At 67.0% G+C, this 21436-nt stretch overlaps 1 protein-coding gene across 1 annotated transcript in view; it reads left to right on the top strand.

Annotated features, from left to right (window-relative positions):
* The first annotated feature begins 11243 nt into the window (after positions 1-11243).
* The window catches only part of UNC13A (unc-13 homolog A), a 29819-nt gene continuing 19626 nt past the window's right edge, over positions 11244-21436 (top strand). The window contains exons 1-12 of the mRNA XM_084302848.1: positions 11244-11281; positions 14192-14221; positions 14481-14580; positions 14805-14922; positions 15152-15275; positions 15402-15475; positions 15553-15607; positions 16106-16141; positions 16641-16851; positions 18723-19280; positions 20293-20386; positions 21169-21218. Coding sequence (XP_084158974.1) covers positions 11260-11281; positions 14192-14221; positions 14481-14580; positions 14805-14922; positions 15152-15275; positions 15402-15475; positions 15553-15607; positions 16106-16141; positions 16641-16851; positions 18723-19280; positions 20293-20386; positions 21169-21218 — 1472 coding nt within the window. The 5' untranslated portion in view covers positions 11244-11259. The remainder of the gene's footprint in view (positions 11282-14191; positions 14222-14480; positions 14581-14804; positions 14923-15151; positions 15276-15401; positions 15476-15552; positions 15608-16105; positions 16142-16640; positions 16852-18722; positions 19281-20292; positions 20387-21168; positions 21219-21436) is intronic.

The raw sequence follows: 21436 nt of genomic DNA, 5'->3' as shown, positions 1-21436 counted from the left end.
AATCAGGGCGTTCGGCTCCCCCGGCGTTTCTCCCACCCTGCTTTATAGAGAACGAGGGGGAAAATATTTTTTTAAAGGCTTTTTTTTTTTTTTTTTTTTTCTTGGTCTTCTTCCTAGGGCAGCCGGCGGCTGCGGATGCACCTCCTCGGAGGGGCCGTGTTTACCCAAGTGGCACCGTGTTTGTCACCGGGGCCGGTTTGCTCCGGTGTGTAAATATGTGGTGGGAGCCACGTGAGAGCGCTGGCAAACATCCTCCTGCCGCTGCCACCACCAGGCCTTCCTCCTCCTCCTCCTCCTCCTCCTCTTCCTCCTCCCTGCCCTGGGAACGCAGCCCAGGCATCCCAGGCAGCGCTGCCCTTTGGGCCGAGCCCAAACCTGCAGCTGCTTTGGGGTCCCAAAAGGGCTCTGTGGTGCCGAGGGCAGGCTCTGTCCCTGCCGTCACATCCCCTCAGAGCACGGACAAACCTTGCTAATGGGGAAACTGAGGCACGGCGACTGGCAGGGCCAGGCTCTGGCTTTTTGCTGTCGATTGCAGTGGGCGAAGGTTTGGGGACAGGGACGGGGGGGGGTGCAATTTTCCATCTGAATCCCACAGCCCTTTGGAACAGCATGGCTTTGTGTTTTGGGGTGAAGGCAGCTGCTGCTGCAGGCACAATCCCTGCTCTGGGTGCTTTCCCCAGGGGACGTTGGGTGGTGCAAGAGCGAGGGCAATTGCGGGAGCCTTGCACAGGGCCAGCAGGGACCCACGGGGGGGTGTCACCGGGATGGGACCTGCCCGAACGGGGCAGTGGGGATGTGTGGGGGGGACAGCTTCACCCAGCCCGGTGCCAACGATGACTGCTGGGTTTTATTCTCCATCCTCCAGCCCAGCAGGACGTCGGCTCTGTGGTGGTGCCACCACCCCCAGCCTCTCCGTGTCACATCCAGCCAGCCCCACCTGCGGGTCCTGGCCATGCTGAACGGCTGGGGGGTGCTGGGGGTGCTGGGGGTGCTGGGGGTGCCGGGGGGTGCTGGGGGTGCCGGGGGTGGAGGCACCCTGAGTGCAGGGCTCGTTTGTGGGAGCAGGATCTGCGCTGCGGCTGGGCACCGTGTGAAGCCATGTCCCAGGTCCCACCCCTGCTGCTCTCAGAGGGGGACAAACGTACCAGAACCTGCCTGCCCTAAACCAAACCTGCTGCACAAAGCAGGGCGGGGGCAGCCGTTCCATACACTGAGCCCCCAGCCCCATGGCCAGCATTGGGGCTGCACTGGGGCAATGCACCCCAGTGGCACCCGGAAATGGGGAGTGGGTCCGCGGGGTGCCCCCGCATCCATCCCCGGAATGGGAGAGGGGCTTCGGGGAGGGTTTGTTCCCCCAAATTAAGGGCAGATATTGCATCGCTCCTGCCCCGTCTCGGGCACGGTGGGGGCACGGTGCTGGGGTGCAGGGGGGCCCCGTGCTGCCCCCCCCAGGAGCCCGGCTCCAGCCTCCCAACTGGGAAGGCCGTCTGGAAACCAGTCTGACTAGAATAACTGGGAAGGCAACTGTGGTTTCTTTTCAGGAAAAAGAGATCTTGAAAAAGAAATGAAACTGTTTTTGCTTGGACAAAAATATTCCTAGACATTTTTCCACGTTTTGCCAGCGTGCAAGAGCATTTGCTTTTCATTTTTCAATGGAAACCCAGAGAAATATAATTGGAAATGATGCTTTCCCTGAGAAGAAAAAAAAAAAAAAAGGCAATTACTGCCGAAAATCCATTTTGGTAAAAACAAAGCAACTGGGTGAAAGAAAACCCTTCCAAACCCGGGCCGTGCCTGTGCTGACACGGCTCCCCCCAAGCCCTGCTCCTGCCTGAGGCCAGCACCAGGCAGGATACGGCCTCGCCGGAGCTCCCTTCTCCACGAGGAGCCGCCATGGGGATGCCACGGGCTGGGTTTTGGGATGAAATCCGACCCAAATGGTGCCCGGTGGTGCCCGGGGCTGGCGGGTGAGCCGGGGTGCTGTGGTGGTGCCGGGGGCGCTGGTGGCAGCAGGGTGCAGCCGGCGTCCCCCCCCGCACCCCGCGCCGCCTGCCCACATTTTCGAGAGGGGTGTGAAGCAAACATGAGCCAGCCTCAAACGCTCGGTCCCATGGTGCTTTTTGGAATAGTGATAATTAAATTCAGACTTTTTTCCTTTCAAAATGCCCTGGAAAAATCCAATCACTTTGCAAATCAAAATAAGCATTTCCAATTAATCCTCTAACTCGAACCACATGGCTTTTAGGGAACGCGGTTGCACTCTGCTGAGACGCTATTTTTAAACCGGTGACAGCTCCGGCGATGCTCTGGGCGTGCTGGAAGCGGGCGCGGCGCGGCCGGAGCTGGGCTCGTGGGGACGCCGGCCCCATCCCATCCCGTCCCTGCCCCCCCCTGTGGGGTGACATCTCCGCTGATGGCCTCGGTGGCCCCAGGGGACCCGCTGAGGCTTCCCGAACGCATTGTCGTGCTGTCAGTGTGGTGGCAGTGAGCCCTGCCCGAGGGGCTGAGGCCGTGCAAACTCGTTGCGGTGCTGCCAGGGCCATGAGGACACTCGGCCCTCGCCGTGAAACATCCGCCTGGGTTCACCGGAGAGAAAATCCCCTGCCCTGCTCGGGAGGCCAGGAGAGCCTGGCACCGCTCCCAGTAAGACCAGTGGGAGGAACTGGTGTCACCGCTCGGCCACCGCCCCCTCGCTGCCTCCCTTCACCCTGGGGACAAGATCCTCTGGGTGCCCCGGGGCAGGTGAGGGTGCCTGGCAAAGCGACAGGGACAGCTCCTGTCCCCTTGTCCCTGTCCCCCCCCCACGGTGGTGGCATTTTCAGGGCCCCTTGGCGGCGGTGCCAAGGCGGTGCTGAGCGGTGCCAGCTGCCACCCGCCGAGCCCGGGGGCTATTTTTAGCCCTGGCTGGGGATTTGGGTGCTAAGCAGCCGGCACCTCGCAAGCTGATTTGAGCGCTAAGCTGAAAAGCTGGGGACGGGGCCAAGGCGGGTGTGCATCCGTCCCCGTCCCCCACCTGCCCCGGGGTGGGGAAAGTGGTACCCGGAGCAGCCTGGGGAGGGGGTCCTGGGTGGGTGCACGATGCTGCGGGGTGGCTCCCCCATCCTGCCCCCATGGGTGACGCCCTGTGCCCGGTGGGGCTGGCACTTGAGAAGCTGCCGTGGGCAGGGCGAGGTGCGGATGGGTGCCACGGTGCTGAGCCAAAGTCAGCTCAGCCATCGCCGTTCCTGGGCTGGGTGCACACAGGGTGATGCTCCCCCCACCCCTCCTCCTCCTCCTCCTCCTCGTGCCACTTTTCCTCCTGGATCACCTTGTGAGCAGCCAGGAGCCCAGAGCGAGCGGTGGCGGAAGGGGCAACCTCAGCCCGTCCCTGGTCCCCTACCGCTGGGCGCAGGGAGGTGCCCGCCGCTCGCCAACGCCCCACAGCCGCCCCGCCGTGCCAGCTGGCCCCCGTCCCTGCCTGGCACCCGCTGCCTGCCCGCTCCTGCCTGCACACGCTGCCGCCGGGGCCCTCGCCCTTGCCCCCGCCCCGGTGCGCTCAGCACCCGCCTGCGCCCTGCCCCGAGCCCCGGCAGTGCCAAGGAGCCCAGCCTGACCCCGCTCCCCGCTTCTTGGGGCGGCGCAGTCTGGCCCCGCAGGTATATGGGTTTTGCAGGTACAGCGATGATGGATTTATCGCCCGTAGCCAGGGAAACTGAGGCAGGGTCCGGCCCCCGCCTGCCAAGCGGCAGCAGGGGCAGGGCGGGTGCCCCAGGGCATCGTCTGCGGCCGCCCCGTGCTGGTGGGCGTTCGGCAGACGGGAGCAGGGGCGGATTTCGGCACCGTGCCTGTGCCAAGCTGCTGGTGCACGGTGCCTGGGACGGACTCTGGCTCCTCCGCTCTGCCCCAGCACCCTGGGGTGCCTGTGGCTTCCCAGGACCCCGGTGGGATGTGACTGGGGGGCACCAGCCCGTGGGACTTTCCCACAGCAGGCGCCGGGGGCAGAGTTAAGGGTATTTTGCAGGGAGGAAGGAGGCCACCGCGCTCGTCTCGGATCGAGGCAAGGTTTCCAAGCCGCTCGTCATTCATTTCTTAGCTTATTAAGAGCTGGGCTTTGTAAATAAGGCACCATGTAAAGCGCATTGTTGTCTCTTAGCAACCTTAACTGGTTTAAGAAGAATTTTGTTTGTTTTTTTTTCGGAATATAGAAGAAACGCACCAGGAAATGGCTGCGCCAGCCGGGTTCATCCGGGAGCAGCAGCTCTCCCGCGCGCGGCGGCGGCGCAGCACAATGGCTTGGCCCCGGCTCCCCGGCGCCCGGCCCCGGCTCCCGGCGAGCCGGCCCCGCTCCCAGTTACAAAACGGGAGCACTGGGAGGCTGCTGGGGGGTAAAAGGGGGGGACGGATGTGGGCCCGGTGACAGCCGGCGGGGACGGGCGATGGTGGCTGAGGGTCACCGTGCTGTGATGGGCTGGTGCAGGGTGCGGTGGGAGCGTGGCCCCTGGGGACAGGAGGGAGACGTGGCCGTGCCGTGGCCGTGCCGTGGCCGTGCCCTCCCCATGTCCCTGGCACACGGAGGTGGCCGTGGTGCCAGGACCGGTGTCACCAGCCCAGCGGTGGCAGAGGGGAGGGGACCCCGGTCCTGCCCGAGCAATGGATGGATGGGGACAGGGCTCCCGTGCTGGCCGTGTCCCAGCACAGCCCCACTCGGACCATACTGGGAGGACTGGGCCGCCCTCCCTGTGGAGCCGGTTAATGGCAAACGGCGCCGGGGAGCATTAACCGAAGCGGGGTGGGGGGGGGTGGGGGGGGACCGGGGTTTATAAACAAGCACAGAAGGTGAATCTGCAACCGCAGGAAGTCAGTTATTAATTCGAGTAAGACATTTTGCCCCTTGATTTCCTGTAATCGCGCCTTTATGTAACGGCGGGGGAAGGGCGGGCGGTGGCACCGGGGGTGGGGGGGCAGAGAGGGGCTCAGCATCCCCCTGCCTGCACCCCCCCCAGCCCCCGGCTGCCCCTCGAGACCCCCCCTCCTATGCCAGGGGGAGGTGGGTGTCAGGGCTGGAGCTGGTGCCATTGCCGTGCCGGGGAGGGCGTGGGGGCCCTGAGCACGTCCCCCCCCCTTCCCCACCACCCCCCGGGGGCTGCTGTCCCCCCTCCAGGGCCTCGTGTCCTCGTGTCACCTCTGGCGTTGGGTTAACCGCCCCCTGCCTGGTGGCCTTGTGCCAAAACGTGTGTGTTTGTGCACGGATGTGCTGGCACCTGGGTGTAAGCGCGTGTGTGCATGCGTTGGGGGGATGCACACGTGTGTGTGTGCACTTGTGTGCTCGTGCACGTCAGCGTGCACACACGTGTATTTGCACGCATGTGCCCATGCACTTCTGCACACCGGGCATGCTCACGTGCACGCGTGCACACAGCTGCACGGGTGTGCGCCATGCAGCACGCACCACAGGGTGTGCAAACACGCGTGCACACGCAGGCCCAAGCCTGGGCTGCCCCACGCCGGGGGGGGGGGGGCACACACACACAGGGCCCCCCCTGCCCCCCATGCACGGCTGGGGCTGCGGGGCCGGGGGGCTGCACCACTCCCCCGCCTCCAATTGGCTGAGCGGTAAATAAATAAAAGGGAATTAAATAAATAGAGGCGAGTCGGTTTATATAATCGCTGGTACAGTTTGTCCTGAACCTCTGCACGGATTAGAGAGCTGGCACCGGCCGTGGGTCATTAGCAGCTGGGCTGAGCCCCCCCAGCGCGCCCGCCCGGCCCCGGCCACCCGGCCAGCGGCCCCCAGCCCCGCGCGCTATTTACCTACCCGGGTACTTTTTAACAAGCAACCTTGGGAAGGGCCGTGCACGCGTGTGCAAGCGCCTGTGGGTGTGCATGTGTGTGTCTGCAAGGGTCTGCAGGCGTGTGTGCACGGGCAGCTGAGGGCACCCAGGGGTGTGCGTGTGGCTGTGGGTGTGCCTGGGTGCGTGTGGGTGCACGGCTGTGTGCATACGTGCACGAGCGTGCATGCGTGCACCTGTGTGCGTGTGCTTGGCAGCACGCGTGTGCTTCTACGTGTGCTCACACGTGTGCTTTTGGGGTGTGCATGCAGGGGGATGTGTGCACGCCTGTGTGTGCACGTGTTTGCACGTGTGGGTGTGCCAGCACATGCGTGCGCCTGTGTGGGTGCGTGTTCATGCGTGTGTGTGCACGTGTGTGTGTGCTGGCACCCAAGGGTGCCCGTGGGCCAGAAGGTGCCAGCAGGCCGGGGTCCCCCCCGTGTCCCTGTGTCCCCACGAGGAGCAGAGCCGGAGGTGGGGTTCAGGACCCCCCCCCACACCCCGTGACCGCTCCCCCGGCCACCCCCAAACCTCCCCCACGCGGGGAAGCCCCACGGCCGTCCCCAGCAGCCCACGGCAGGGCCGCCCGCGGGGGCACCCACGGGAGATGGGGGCTGTGCCCGGGCACCCACCCGGTGCCACGGAGCCGTGGGGACGCGTGGCCGTGGCCGTGCGCGCTCTTCTGCTGCCACCTAGTGCTCGCGGGGCACGGAGCCACCCCCCCCCGTGGCCACCGGCAGCCGCCACGGGCCCACGGGCGGCCCACGGGGGGAGCCCATCACGCGTGGCCCCCGGCCACTGCCGTGCCACCGCCCGGCGACGGGGCTCTGGGGACCCCAGCGCCTGGATCGCTGATTTTGGGGAGGTGCCGCTAGGGCAGGACCCCCCCCCAGGACCCCAGGCTGTGGGTTTGGGGGGACCCTGCGCCCCGTGGGGACCCCCAGCAGCATCGTGGGGGTGGGAGCTGCTGCTCGGCCCTGCTAACAGCTCGGGGGGGGGGCTGCGTGTCCCCCGAAAACCTGGCCTTTCGGGCAAAATCCTGCAAATATCAACGCAAGGGTGTGATATTTTTATTATTATTATTTTTTCCCAGCTCAGCCAAAAGTCTCTTCTGAGCACACAGAAAATTCCCTTTAGAGCATTTTTAGCCCCAGCCCTATCAGTGCTCCCCTCCCAGCCACCAGCATCGCTCACCGGGCCACAAACGCCCCCAGGAACCGGGGAGCAACCCCCCCTTTCCTATAATAACCCCACCCAGCCACGATGCCAGGGGAGGCTTCGGTGACATCGGGACACCCCTGTGCCCCAAACCACCCCCTCGCTGGACACAGGCTGGGTGCAGGACCCTGACTGCAGCCAGCAGCGAGCCCCCCACTGCGTTTCACCCCCATCCTCAAGGAGCTGGGCGCAGAGGGACCCCGCACCCCACACCTTCGTCCCCACATCCCCGCGATGTCCTCACCCCGCGCCTGAGAGCTGCTGACTCAGGGCCCCGCGCTGACACTGACGGATGGGCACTCCGCAGCCCTGCCGGGGCTCGGCTGCAAATCTCGCCAAAAAAAAAAAAGACGCCAAAAAGATAAAAAAAAACTTGCCACATGCTGCTGTGCGGACGCTCGCGCCGGCCCCGCGGTCGGGGTGATGGATGGGGTGTCAGCAGAGGCTCGGGCTCCCTGCGCTTTGCTTGGGGACGTCTTGTCAGGAGGGGCCGCGGAGGTATTTTTAGCCCCGTAATTCACGGCTACCTCCAGCCTGATGAATTTTTTCCCCATCGGTCAATCCATCACGCGCCCTTCGGTGGCTCGGAGGTGCGTGCGGGGAGCTGGGCGTGCTGAGCCGGAGCCTTTGCTGCTGTGTTGTGTGGGATAACACAGAACTGGGGACCGCTGGGCCCATCCTGTGGGTTCCCAAAACATTTTGGGCGTTCAAAGCAAGTGGCCAACTAGCTCGTCCCTTGTCCCTTGTCCCTTGACAAGCCAGAACATGGCAGACCACGTCCATGGTGGGCTGGAAGGACCAGGAATTTTGAGGCTTTACAGCCACGTTGGGTTCTTTGCCACCGTTTTCTGTGCGTTTGCTCACCTCCCATGCACCCACATCCCGACTGCGCTCCCCCACACCAGCACACGCGTTACCCCGCTGCCCCCGGGGGGGGGGGTCCCGGAGCCCTTGGGTCCCCGCCAGCCCCTTTCCAGCGTCACCGCCACCCCGGCGTCCCGGCGCGACCCGGCTCCCCCACGCCGGCGGCTGCGGCCGGAGGAAGCGCTGGGCCGCGGGCTGCGGGGGCTGCCTCAAAGGCCCCACTTTTCTCGCTCTGAAGCCCCGGCTCTGTTCGCCAGCGGGCGGGCAGGGCTCGGGGCCGCGTGGGCGAAGGGGCACCGTGTTCCCGGAGGGGATCGGGGGGGGGCCGGGAGGACGATGCCCTCCACCTACGGCCCTTTGATACCAACCCAACCTCTTGCCCTGGAAGCTGCAGCCGCCCACGGTGGGGCAGGGCAGGATCCGGCCCCGGCTCCGTCACCATTCTGCAGCCTCGCCACCGCTCCGCCGCCCGCCTCCCTGGGTGCGATGCCCGGGTGGGGATGGGGAGAGCCGCGGGTCCCCAGGGTCTGCCCGTCCCCGAGAGCCCTGCGCAGCTCACGGCTGAGCGCCGGTGCTTCCCGGCTCTCCCGCACGGCAGGAACCAGCTCAGCCCATCTGCTTCCCAGAAAAACCCTTCGGCATCTGGGTAATATCCGCACACGGGGGACGGGCGCTCGGGAGCTGCCGCAGACGCCTTGGCTGAAGCCATCACTGCCCCGTGGGGCCCCGACACAACACCCTGGGGGTTTGAAGCCGCTGAGGGATTCGTCTCCTGCCCGAAATCAGCTCAGGGCCACGTCCAAAGCTGTGCCTCGAGCCGCAGTGCGTGCTGGCGGGTGGCCGCCAGGTCCTGTCCTCGCGGCACCGTCCCAAGGATGGGGCCCGGCCGCGTGCGGGCGATGCTCAGGCACCAGCGGGTGCCAGGCAGCCCAGCAGGGGGGTGCTGCTCCCGGGGTTTCCCCCAAGAAGCGTTTTTGGAAGCCGAGCAGCCGGGGTGAGCCAGAGCAAGACCCAGAGCAGGGCCAGTGCCAGCAGCGGGGGGCACGAACCCAAACTCCTGCTGCACACAACCTCGGTCCCAGCCCTAATCCTCCGTTTCCTCGGCGCAAAGCCCCGCTTTTGCCTCCAGATCCTTCTCCCCACCCCAAAATCGGTTTCTCGTGCGGTGACCCCCCCCCGGCCGGCCGCCCCCACTCACCATCCACCACGTCTTGGCCGTCACGTCGTAGCACAGCTGCCAGCGCACCGAGCTCGCCGCCGCCGTCCCCGTCGCCTCCATCCCCTTCTGCCGCCCACGGCCTGGCCCCAGTTCCCCCAGTGTGCCCGTCACCCCCGCTCCCAGTGCCATCGAGGGCCCTAAAACCACTTGGGGGCCGGAGGGAGAGGAATGAAGCAGGCGCTGGATGAGCCCCAGCCCGGGATGTCCGGGGCTGCCCGGCTGGGGAGGCGGGGGGGTGTCACCGAGCCTCGGGGGGGTGTCACCGAGCCTCGGGGGGGTGTCACCAAGCCTCAGGGGGGTGTCACTGTGCCACAGAGGCTGTCCCAGGGCCGGGCACGCCTGTGGGACCGACCCATGACGGGGGCACAGAAGCATCCCCACGGGCTCCGTGCAGCCCACCCGCACGCATGCATCGGGGGCTGCGCCCCTCTCGCCCCTACAGGGACCGCAGCCTCGTGTGGGGACGTGGGGCTTGTGGTGTGACCCCAAGGGATTTGGGGTGGCAGGGGCTGGGCATTGGGGAAAAGAAGCTGCAGGGTTGTGTTTTTTTGGGGGGTTTGGGGTTTTGTTTTTTCTTTGTGTTGGAGTTCCAGGGGTCATAGAAAAAGCTGGATTTAAGCCCAATGGGGATCCGGTGACATTTGGGGTTGTTTAGATGGGAAGCTTTTGGGGTGAGGCTGGGCTCTGCCAGCACTGGGACCTGGGGGTGGGGGAAACTGCTGGGGGGGCAGTTTGTGGGGATTTGGCTCCTGGAAATGGCTTATTTCACGGCCTGGAGACTGCTCTCTGATTTAATACAGCACTTAAATCCTGATTTCTGACCCCAAGCTGGATTTTGGGAAGGCGGGGAAGAAAAAGGAAACATTTCACCAATATCTCCCCTTCGGGTGAGGCTCACTGACACCCGAAATAGGGTTTGGGGCAGGAAACAGACCCAGGCTGCAGACCTAAATCAGCCCCCCCGCCACCCCCACTAAGGGGTGTGTGAACCAGAGAGCCCCACCCCGGGGCAGTGGGGGCTGGACAGACACCCCCCACCCTAAAGCAAGGACAGACCCCTACATACACTAGGGTTGTAGGGGAAAGACCCCCCCCCCCCCCCCATACACTGGGATCATACAGAAGGACAGACCCCCCCCCCGCCTCCTGTACGAGCAGGAGCCCCTCCCCAGAGCCATAGGGGCCGCATGGCCCCCACCCCAATGCCATAGGGGCAGGACCCCCAGTGTTATATGGGCAGAACAGATCCTACCCCCGATGCTTATAGGGGCAGAAAAGAGCCCCCCCACCTCGCCCTCCCCCCCGGGGGGGGGAGGCAGGATCTGCCTTGTGTTAAATGAGCAGAATAGACCCACCCCGGTGCTATAGGGGCAGAATAGACCCCCCCAATTCCATAGGGCCAGAATAGACCCCCCCCCTCAGTGCCATAGGGGCAGGACCCCCCACCCCACCCCGGTGTTATATGGACAGAGCAGCTCCCCCCCCCCGGTGCTATATGGGCAGGACCCCTTGTGTTAAAAGGGCAGAACAGACCCCCCCGGGGCTATAGGGACAGAATAGACCCCCCCGGGGCTATAGGGACAGAATAGACCCCCCCGGGGCTATAGGGGCAGAACAGACCCCCCCTCCATTTCCATAGGGGCAGAATAGACCACCCCAGTGCCATAGGGGCAGGATAGACCCCCCCCCCGATTCCATAGGGGCAGAACAGACCCCCCCCAATACCATAGAGGCAGGACCCCCCCCCACTCCGCTGTGATATGGACAGCCCCCCCCCGTTATACCGGCAGGATCCCCCCCGCTACCATAGGGGCAGAACAACCCCCCCCGGCTGCCCTACAAACGCTACCACACGGCCAAACCCCCCCATCCCCAACCCCCCCCCCTTCCCCAAATCCCCCCCCTCTCCCCAAACCCCCCCCTCCCCAAATCCCCCCCCCTCCAGCAGCGCTACACAGGCAGCCGCCCTTCCACCTTCCCATCAAAAAAAAAAAAAAAAAAAAAAAAAAATTTTTTTACCCCCCCCCCCCAGACCCCCCCCTCCTTGAAGCCCCGGGGCGGGGGCGGTGGGGGGGGGGGGGGGGGCGCTGCTGACGTCAGCGGCGCTGTCCGAGGTGCTGAACAAGATGGCCGCCCGCTAGCGCCGGGACCATGTCTCTGCTCTGCGTCCGAGGTGCGGGGGGGGCCGGGGGGGGGGGGAGGGCACCGAGACCCCCCCCACACCACCACGGGGGTGGGGGGGGGCACAGGGGGAGGCCCCGGCTCTCAGCTCGTTTTTTTTTTTTTTTTTTTTTTTTTTGAGGGGGGGGGTGGGGGGGGGTGGGGGGGGCGGCTCCATTCATAAAAATAAAATCGCGGCGGGTTTGTGAATGGAGTGGGGGGGGGGGGGGGGGAAGAGGGGGGGGGGACAACCCGGGGGATGTGGTGGTGCTGGGGGAGGTGGGGGGGGTTTGGTGGGTGGGGGGGGGTTAAACGAGGCCCCCCCCCCAGCCCCCACATCGCAGGGGTGTCCCCCCCCAAAAAAAAAAGCAGCTCCCCCCCGTTCCCGTCCTGCACCCCCCCCATCCACCCCCCATCCACCCCCCCCGCCCCCCCCCGCATCCCCCCATCTCTCCCCAAGCACCCCCCCGCGGACCCCACGCCCCCGAGCACCCCCACCCTAAAGCCTCCCCCCCCACCCCCCCAACACCCCCCCATTTCCCCCCGCTCCCCCAGATGCGCCCCATCCATCCCTGCCCCCCCCATCCACCCCCAACCCCCCCATCTTTCCCCAAGCACCCCCCGAACCCCAAATAGCCCCCACCCCATTACACCACCAGCCCCAATGCCCCCCCATGCCCCCCCAGCCCCACCCCCCCTTCTACCCCCAAACCCACATTCCCACCCCCCCATCCGTTCCCAACCCCCCCATCTTTCCCCAACCCCCCCAAACAGCCCCCACCCCAAATACACCCCCCCACCCCAATGACACCCCCATTCCCCCCCAGTTCCCCCCCCCAGCCCCTAACACCCCCCCATGCCCCTACCCCACCGCGGGGGGGGCCGGGTTCTCCCGGGGGGGTTCAGGGCAGCAGGAGGGCGGCTGGGTGCTGGGGGGGGGGGCTACTGGGGGTGCCAGTCACGCCATACTGGGAATAACTGGGAGGAGCAAGGGGGGGCGCAGGGGGACTGGGATTCCCCCTCCAGTGTTTGGGAGGAAATTGGGGGGCCCCCCCATGCCCCCCCCGTGCCCCCCCCCCCCATGTGTCCCAGCCCCCGCAGCACCCAGGGAGCAGCTCCCGGGGGGGGGGGCAGAGGCTGGGCACGTCCCCGTGTGCCCCCCCCTGGTTATAGGGCAGCCCCTACGCCCCCCCCCCCAGATTTGGGGGACCCCCAGATTTGGGGTTCCCGGGGGGGGGGGGCCGTGCTGGAGGGGCTGTCCCAGGGGGTGGCACCCGGGGGAGGACGGTGACACACGGCCCCCCCCCCGGCAGCTCTCCTCCTGTCACCCTATTTCTGGGGCCACGGGGGCCGAGGTGCCACCTCTGCGCCCCCCCCCCCTCCCCAAATGTCCCCATCCCCCCCTTTCCCGAGGGGCTGCGGCCACCCACAGCACCCAAAGGAGCTGTGACAAGGGGGGGGGGGCCAAAGGGGCCCCTGGGGGTGTGGGGTGACAGACGGACAGACGGACGGGGGGCAGGATGGGGGGGGGCAGAGGGACGGGGGGGTGGACGGACAGACGGACAGGGGGATGGGGGGGTGGCTGGACGGGCAGACGGATGGACAGGCGGGTGCAGGGGTGGATGGACAGGGGGACAGACGGACGGACGGACGGGGGGGTGGACGGACAGACAGACAGCTGAATGGGGGCCGGACAGACGGACGGGGGGGAGGCGGATGGATGGACGGACAGCCAGCGGGACGGACAGACAGGCGGACAGACAGACAGACTGACAGACTGACAGCCCCCCCCCAGGCCCTGGGGTCCTGCTGTGGGGGGCTCAGGGGGTGGCCGCAGATGGTGGCAGATGACAGCCGGGGGGGGGGCCGCGCGTTCCCCCGGGGGTTCGTTCCGTCACCTCGGGTATTTTTGGAGCTTTCCCCAAATATTCCCGGGCTATTTTTGGGGTTTTTCTCCCGTTTCGGGGGCAGCGGCTGGCGGAGGGCGCACGGGGCCTGGATGCCCCCCGGTACCGGGGTGTCCCCCCCCCAGCCCCCCCCCAGGCCACACCGCGCCCCCCCCCCGACACCCACGTCCCCATGGTGCACGTGCCGCCCCCCCCCCGCCTGATTTCCCCCCCCCAGGGCCGGGCAGGGGCCACCCACCCCATGTGCCCCCCCCCCCGTGTCCCCCTGTCCCCCCCTCCCCGTGCACGTGGCCCCCGCGGTGGCACGGCCCCGAAATGCAATCGCCTCGGATAGCGCCAGGGCTATTTTCATCCCTCCTCGGTCACGTTGTTCCCCCCCCCCCCCCGCCACCCCCCCCCCGCCACCGCCACCCCCCCGCCGCCCCCCCCCGCCCTCTGCCACCCGCGTCATTCCCCCGTTCTGCGGGTGCTGTGTCATCCTGCCCCCCCCCCCACGTCCCCTCCTGCCACCCCCGGGACACCGCTGGGGACCCCCCCAGCTCCCCCCCCCCAAGCTGGGGGTGGAAATTTCCCCCCCCCCTCCATGAACCCCCCCTCCTCATCTCCTGGCTGGGGGGGTCGGCGGCTGCCTGCAGGGTGGGCTTCGGAGGGGGCTGGGGGGGCGCTGACCCTGCTCACCTGGGGCGTTATTTCCCCAAAACGGACCCAGATTCAAAAGGGGACCCCCCCCCCAATTTGGGACCTCCCCCCCCCAAATTTGTGACCCCCCCCAAAAAATGAAGGCTGCTTCATTTTGGGTTGCCATCGCTTGTCCCACACCTTCTGTGGGTTTTCTTTTTGGGGTGGGGGGGCTCTGCTGGGGAGGGGTCCCACCGCCTCCCCCCTGTCTCGGGGTTTGGCTGCAGTGGGGGGGGGGGGGACAGGCCTGGGGACCCCCCCACCCCCTTGGCAGCCTCGGGGGGGGTCCTCAGCCCCCACCCCAGCTGAGCCCCCTCCCTCTGTCTCTGTCCCTGCAGTCAAAAAGGCCAAGTTCGACGGGCCCCAAGGTGAGCGCCCCCCGCCTGTCACCGGGGGGGGGGTTTGGCTGTGGGGGGGGGGGGCACAAGGGGACCCCAGGCTCAGCCTTACCCCTGGGGACATCGCTGGGGGGACAGGGCTGGGGGTGCCCTGGATGGAATTGGGGGAGGGGGGGGGGTCACGGCCAGGCCACCCCAACAGCGGGGGGGGGGGGGGGTGTTTGGGGCTGGGGGGGGGGGGGCACACACTGGGGGTCCCCTCACCCCCCCCCCCCGCTCGCTCCCGCAGAGAAGTTCAACACCTACGTGACGCTGAAGGTGCAAAATGTCAAGAGCACGACCATCGCGGTGCGGGGCAACCTGCCTGCCTGGGAGCAGGACTTCATGTTGTGAGTGTCCGGGGGGGGCACCCCCAGCTGGGACCCCCCCCAACTCCCCCCTCTCCCCTCCCCTCCCCGCCGCCCCCTGCGGCCCCCAGAAGGACCCCCCGGTCCCTCCCTGCCGCTGCTCCCCCTGCCCCCAGCCCCGGCTGAGTCCTGGGGGGCTGGGGAGGGGGCTGGGGGGTGGGACTGGGGTGGGGGTGACCCCTTTTTTTTTTCCCACCCCCCCCCAGTGAAATCAACCGGCTGGACCTGGGCCTGACGGTGGAGGTGTGGAACAAGGGGCTCATCTGGGACACCATGGTGGGCACGGTGTGGATCCCCCTCCGCACCATCCGGCAGTCCAACGAGGTAGGGCCCCCCCCCCGGCGCCCCAAATGACACGGAGCCCCCCCCACCACCCATGGGTGGCTCCCCCGTCCCTGCACCCCGTGATTTGGGGGCACCGGGAGCCCCCTTGGGTGCTGGCCCCTCGTGATGTCCCCGCACCAGGGCTGGGCGCCTGGGTCACCGAGGGGCGCAGGGGTGTCCCCGGTGCCCCTGCTGAGCCCCCATTTCCCCCCCCCCAAAAAAAAACCAGGAGGGCCCCGGGGAGTGGCTGACGCTGGACTCGCAGGTCATCATGACCGACAACGAGATCTCGGGCACCAAGGACCCCACCTTCCACCGCATCCTCCTGGACACCCGCTTCGAGCTGCCGCTGGGTGGGTGCCCCCCCCTGGGGGCTGCACCCTCCTCTGGGGAAGGGGGGGTTCAGGGGATCCGATCCTGCAGCCCCCCGCCCGCTTTTTGGGGGGATCTGAGCTTTTTTGGGGTTTTTCCCCCTGCAGATATCCCCGAGGAGGAGGCGAGGTACTGGGCCAAGAAGCTGGAGCAGCTCAACGCCATGCGGGACCAGGACGATGTGAGTGGGGGGGGGCTGGGGGTGGGCAGGGCTGGGGGGGCCACGGGCAGCCCTCACCGCCCGCTGTCCCCCCCCAGTACGCCTTCCAGGAGGAGCAGGAGAAGCCGCTGCCCGTCCACGGCTCCCAGTGCTGTAAGTGCTGCCCCGGGTGCCCCCCCTTTATCCTGCCCCCCCCATGCAGTGGGCTCGGGGCTGCTGGACCCCAGCCCAAGGGGGGCTCAACCTCACCCCGCACCCCGCACCCCGCACCCCGCACCCTGTCCCTGTCCCTGTCCCTGTCCCTGTCCCTGTCCCTGTCCCTGTCCCTGTCCCCATTTTCCGTCCCTCCCCTCTCTGCTGGTGTTTTGTCGCCCTTGCGTGGGACCCCCCCGTGGGGCTGAGCCATGGGGGACAGGGGCAGGGGGGGCCATGGGGGTGGCAAGGGGAGCCTGGGGGCTGGTGTGGGGGCTGCTGAGTGGGGGCAGGAGCAGGGGGCCCCGGGGGCAGCTTGGTTTGTCCCAACCCGTGCCTCAGTTTCCCCCTTTGCAGTCGCTCCGGGGCCGTGCCCAGCCCTGGCGCTGTCCCCAGCCCAGCTCGGTGCCACCCCAGAGCTGCCACCATCCTTATTTCCTCTGCCCCTTTTCTTTGTAGGCAACTGGAATTATTTTGGCTGGGGAGAGCAGCAGAGTGAGTATCCCGTCCCCTCCTCGCCTTCCAGCCCCACGGTCCCCAAGGCGTCCCCTTCACCCTGCCACAGCCTGGGCTGGGGTCCCGCTGGTGGCTTTGCGCTGTGGCTCTGTGCTGGGCGAGGACGGGGACACCGAGCGCCCTGTCCCGGGCAGGGTTGTCCCCAGGGGCTGGTGGGGACACGAGGCTCTGTCCCCTCAGGCTGCCCGAGGGCCAACGAGCAGCTCAGGCATTGCCTCCATGGCAGAGCATCCTGGGGGCGCAGGGGGGTCCCCGCACCCCGTCCTCCTCTCCCCTTTTCCATGTATCCTATTCCCCCTCCGATGTCCCTGGAACGGGACACACACCCTCCCCTCGCCCCCAAATCCCCTCTGTGAGGGGTCCCACGCAGCCCCCCAGCCCCTTCCCCGCATCCTGCTCCCTGCACCCTCCGGTGGCGGTGGGGACGCGCGGTTTCGGGGTGCCCCCCCCCCATCCCGCTCACGGCGTCCCCTTGCAGACGACGACCCCGACAGCACGGTGGACGACCGGGACAGCGACTACCGCAGCGAGACCAGCAACAGCATCCCCCCGCCCTACTACACCACCTCGCAGCCCAACGCCTCGGTCCACCAGTACCCGATGCGGCACCAGCAGCAGAGCTCCCGCGACTCCTACACCGACTCCATGCAGAGCTACGAGCTGGACTACTCGGACCAGCGGCCCATCAGGTAGCGCCCCGGCGGCCGGCGCCCACCTCAGCCTGCTCTTCCCACCCTCCCGCGGGTGGCCGAGGCCAGCGGGGTGGCACCGGGGACATTAAGGGTGACGGAGGGACGATGGAGAGGCGAGGAAGAGGAGGGGGACGGTGCCGGCCCCGAGCCTCTCCTCGCTGGGGACCGCGGAGTTCTCCAGCTCGCTTGGGTCAACTCGCCCCGTCCCCAGCGGCGTCCCCAAACCATGAGCGAGCCGGGGACGCAGACGTGGCCATAGGGCAGGTGGGGGACGAGCCACACGGTCACAGCTCCCCGCCAGCACAAGGTGCCAGCCCCGTCCCAAGGACGGAGCCCCCCCAGCCCACGTCCCCGCAGCGGCGGGGGGATGCTGGGGCACGGCGGGTGGCGGCGGCGGCGCGGCGCCGGGACCTCGCTCACCATCGTCTTCCTCTCCTCCCCGGCAGACGCTACGGTAGCGTAGACTCTGCCGCAAACGACGCTGAGTCCGCTTCCGCGTCGAGCAGGCGGACCAGCCGCCAGCCTTCCCTTGAGAGCAGGCGGTCCCTAGACCTATCGGATAGGTGGGTCGCGTCCTCGTCGCGTGCCGTGTGCCGTCGCAGAGTGCTGTGGTCGCTCCTTGCAGCCGCGGTGAGGCCAACACCAGTCCCGGCAAGGGCGGCTTCGCGCCCCGCCGTGGGGTCCCCCCAGCACGGGAGCAGCCTTGGGATGCTCCGAGGTGGGGGGGAGGAGGAGGGGGGAGGTATTTTCGCCCCTCTTGCTGCTGTGCCGGAGCCGGCGGTGGGGATGTGCCCGTGTCGGGGCGCAGCGATCAGGTCCCCATCGCGGCGCGGGAGCCGGTGCCGCGGGGACACGAAGGCCGCCTGCGTCCCCGACCGCCTCCCAGGCTGCTACAGCTCGCCAGGGAAACCCCCCCCGCAGTGATTTGGGACCCCAAGACTCACCCAGGGGCCCCGCTCGGGCCAGGGTCAGGCCGGGTTTCCAGGCATGAGCCGTGTCTCCTGCACCCCTGCGCCCCGACCCCCATTCCCCGAGGAACCCCTCTGTTGCCGGATGATGCCTGCGCCCCTGGGTGTCCCCAGCACCCCTGGGTGTCCCCGGCGCCCTGCTCCCCGCAGCGTGTCCCCATCCTCCTGCTGGCTCCCTGCCTTCCCCAGGGCGCTGCCCGACCCCTTCCCGTGTCCCCCTCGCCCACCCCGAGCCCCGGCTGGAGACGTGGTGTCGGCCTCTTCCTAGGCATGTCCCTGTCCCTGTCCTGTCTGCATGTGTGCTTCTGTGAGTCCCCGCAGCCCCGCGGCCACCGGGCCACCCCGTCCCCAGCAGCACCTGGGGTGCGAGGAGTCCCCCCGCCCTGCTGCACCCATGGGTGCCGGCAGCAGCGAGAGGAGGGTGCAGCGGGAAGGGGGCGGTGGAAAGGGCCTGGCCCCACAACAAGAGCAGAGAGGGGACCCCAGGGGGTGTCTGTGGGGAGGGGGCATCCGTGAGGGGTGCAGGAGAGCAGGGATGGGGTCGGGGGGCAGATTTTGCAGGAGAGGGGGCAGGAGGCCAGAGCTGGCTGTGGGTGCCACCCTGCCACGCTGTGCCCCCACCCTTGGCAGGGGTGAGCCCAGGGGACAGCCACGAAGGTCCGGCCCCCCCAGCACCCCCCACCAGCCTGGGGGTCCGGTCCCAGCCTTGGGTTCGTGCCTTCGACCACCAGGACGAGGAGCCCGGTGCCCACGCAGGGGCACGTCCCGGGGGAGCCCCCGCCACGCCAACCCCATCCAGCCCTGCTGCCGCGGGGTCCTTGGGGGGCGAGGGGTTGCGGGGCGGGCGGTGCCGTGGCACGGACCCACGGGAACCCCGTCCTTGTCCCCCTCGCCCCGCAGCCCCACGGGGAGCAGCCGCTACGCCTCGTCGGCCGAGCTGAGCCAGGGCAGCTCCCAGCTGAGCGAGGACTTCGAGAACGAGAGCCTGCGGGACTCGGAGCTGGACGAGCGGGACGGCGACTCCTACCACTCCTGCCACAGCTCCGTCAGCTACCGCAAGGACTCGCCGCGCTGGGAGGAGGATGAGGACGACGACCTCTACCTGGAGGAGGAGGAGGAGGAGTTCAACGAGGACTACAGCGAGAATGAGGAAGGCTACCCCAAGGAGGAGGAGGAAGAGGAGGAAGAGCTGCGGGAGCCGGGCACCTACGAAGCCCCCGAGCACGACGCCTACCCCCCGACACAGAAGGCACAGCAGCAGCAGCAGGTCCCACAGCCCCAGCTGGTCCCGCAGGCGAAGCCACAGCAGCAGGAGAGGAAGGAGGAGAGGAAAGAGGAGAAGAAGGAGGACAAGGACACCTCTGTCCCACAAGAGACCCCGGAGGCCCAGCGGGGAGGGGACGAAGCCCCCCTGCCAGAGGCAGAGCCCGAGCCTGAGCCCCCCAAACCAGCTGAGAGGTAGGAAGGCGATTTTGTCCTGGGATGGCACTGGGATGGCACCATGGGGATGCTCTGGACCCTCCAAACTGGCCGTGGTGGCTCTGCTGTCACCCCTGTGTCCCCTGCCTGGAGATTGCCCCAGCCAGCAGCTGGGCACCAACACGGTCAGAGAAGGGAATTTGGTGAAAGCTCGGCCGTGGTCTCCCGTGCTGCACAGAGGGGGTGGGGGTGGCTGAGTCCCTGGCACGGCGCGTGGATAATTCAGGTGCCGGTCGCTGCCTTCAGTTTCTGAATGCACCCATTGTGCCATGGTTCGGTGAGCACAACAGCTCCGCGCAGAGGGGAAGCTTTCTGGACTTTATTTTGGTTTAAATTATAGACTGGACCTGGGGAAGCTCTGATTTAAAGGAAGACACTATGATTTTTTTGCATGAAAAAAAAGTCTTTTTTTAGGCACAAGGGCTGGCGACAGCCCTGGCAAAGGTGCCGTCGGTTCAGGTCTGCCTGCAGGGCCCGTTCTGTGGGCAGCCACTGGGTGGCCCCACACTGGGGACCACCCAAAGCACGGGTGAGGTCCCGCAGGGTGTCCCCAGCTCCCCGTGGCCTCATCCAGGCACCAGCCCCGCTGCCACCTCACACCGGGCAGCCTGGGAGGTTGGGAGCATTTCTCTTCCTTTTCTCCTTTTCTGGATTTTACAAAGAGAGGAGGAAAACAACCCCATCAGCACGTCCAGGCTGGAAATTCATCCCTGGGCGCATCCACCTGCTCCTAGCCCTGGTGTGGTGGGAAGCCCTCCAGCTCCCTTGGGTGCCCAGGGCAGGGTCCCCTAAGGGTGAGGGGATTCTGGCTTCTCCTCACTCTGCCTTGAGCCCTTTGCTTGGGACCTGCCACCACTGCAGAGCCCTCCCTGGTAGGAAAGTGACGTTTGCCATGGCCACGTTTGCTCAGGACCCATTGGGACCCCTAAACCTCATCCGTGCCCGCGTCCCGGTGCCGTGCGGGCGGTGAGCGGGCTGTGTGTCCTTGCAGGGAGCCGGCGGAGGCGGAGGTGCAGGACCCCAAAGCGCGAGCCAAGGCCAACTGGCTGAGAGCCTTCAACAAGGTCTGCCTGCAGCTGCAGGAGGTGAGCGTCCCCGTGGCACGGCACGGCACGGCGAGCCCTGCCTGGCACCTCCACTGCCCGCCCCGTGGCGACCCGCACCTCGAGGGCAGCGGGGACCCGGCTGTCCCCAGCCCGTCGGTGGCCCCACGAGGGGCAGGGAGCGCTGAGGACCTTCCCCGTGTGTGCTGCATGCCGGTGCCAGCCCCTCCGCCCCGTCCCCTGCGTTGCGCTGACACTTTTTTGTTCTGTTTTTAGACTCCATCCTCCATCTTTTCTTTTTGTTTTGGCTCTGGATTCACCCCACGGGGCTTCCGTCCCCCTCCCTGCCGCTTCTCTTTTCAGTTCTCCACCACCATGGCCCTTGCGCCCGCGTCTCCCCTGCCCGCAGGGGAGGGCTGTAGCCCGCCTGCAGGTAAGCATGTCCGAAAGGAACCGGCCCCGCTCCGTGCGTGCCTTCCCCGTGTGCGTGCGTGTGTGCAGGGATTGCCCCGCGAGGGAGGAAGAATTGGCTCTTTCCTCCTTTTTTTTTCACCTCCCAAAAAAAAAATTCCCCGGGGGTCCCTGCACACACCCCCTTCCCTGCCATCTCCCTCAGCTCCAGCTCTGCTGTGCCCTCGAGTGCTGCTCCCACTCCCCAAAAGCTGTGGTTCTGCACGGTGCAGCCGCCCCCACCCAACTCCACCACCGAGCTTTCGGGGCCGTTTGGCCTCCTCTCACCCTGCTCAGCCTCTCGAAGCTATCGTAGAGCCCCATCCTTTTAGGACCAGGTGCTGGGTGCTCACAGCCCCCTCTGTGTTTTGCAGGCCCGCGGGGAAGGCGATGGAGAAGCTAAATCGCTGTGGTTCAAAGGCGGGTGAGTACCCGGGGGGCGCGGGGCTGGCCCCTCCTGCCGACTGTAGGACGGGATGAGCGCTTTGTGGGGCTGGGGAGAGCCGTGGGGAGGTTGGCCCCATGAACTGGGGGCCAGGTTTTTGGGCTGGAAGATGGTCGTTTGGTGCTTTTGGAGATGTCCCCGGCTGCCGCTGTGTCCCCAAAGAGGCACCACCAAGGGGACAGCAAGGAGGTGAGTGG

Source organism: Netta rufina, assembly GCF_964035555.1.
Source record: "Netta rufina genome assembly, chromosome: 28".
In the NCBI taxonomy this organism is placed as follows: Eukaryota; Metazoa; Chordata; class Aves; order Anseriformes; family Anatidae; genus Netta; species Netta rufina.
Note: the sequence above shows the minus strand (reverse complement) of the source record. Positions and strands in the feature narration are given on the sequence as shown.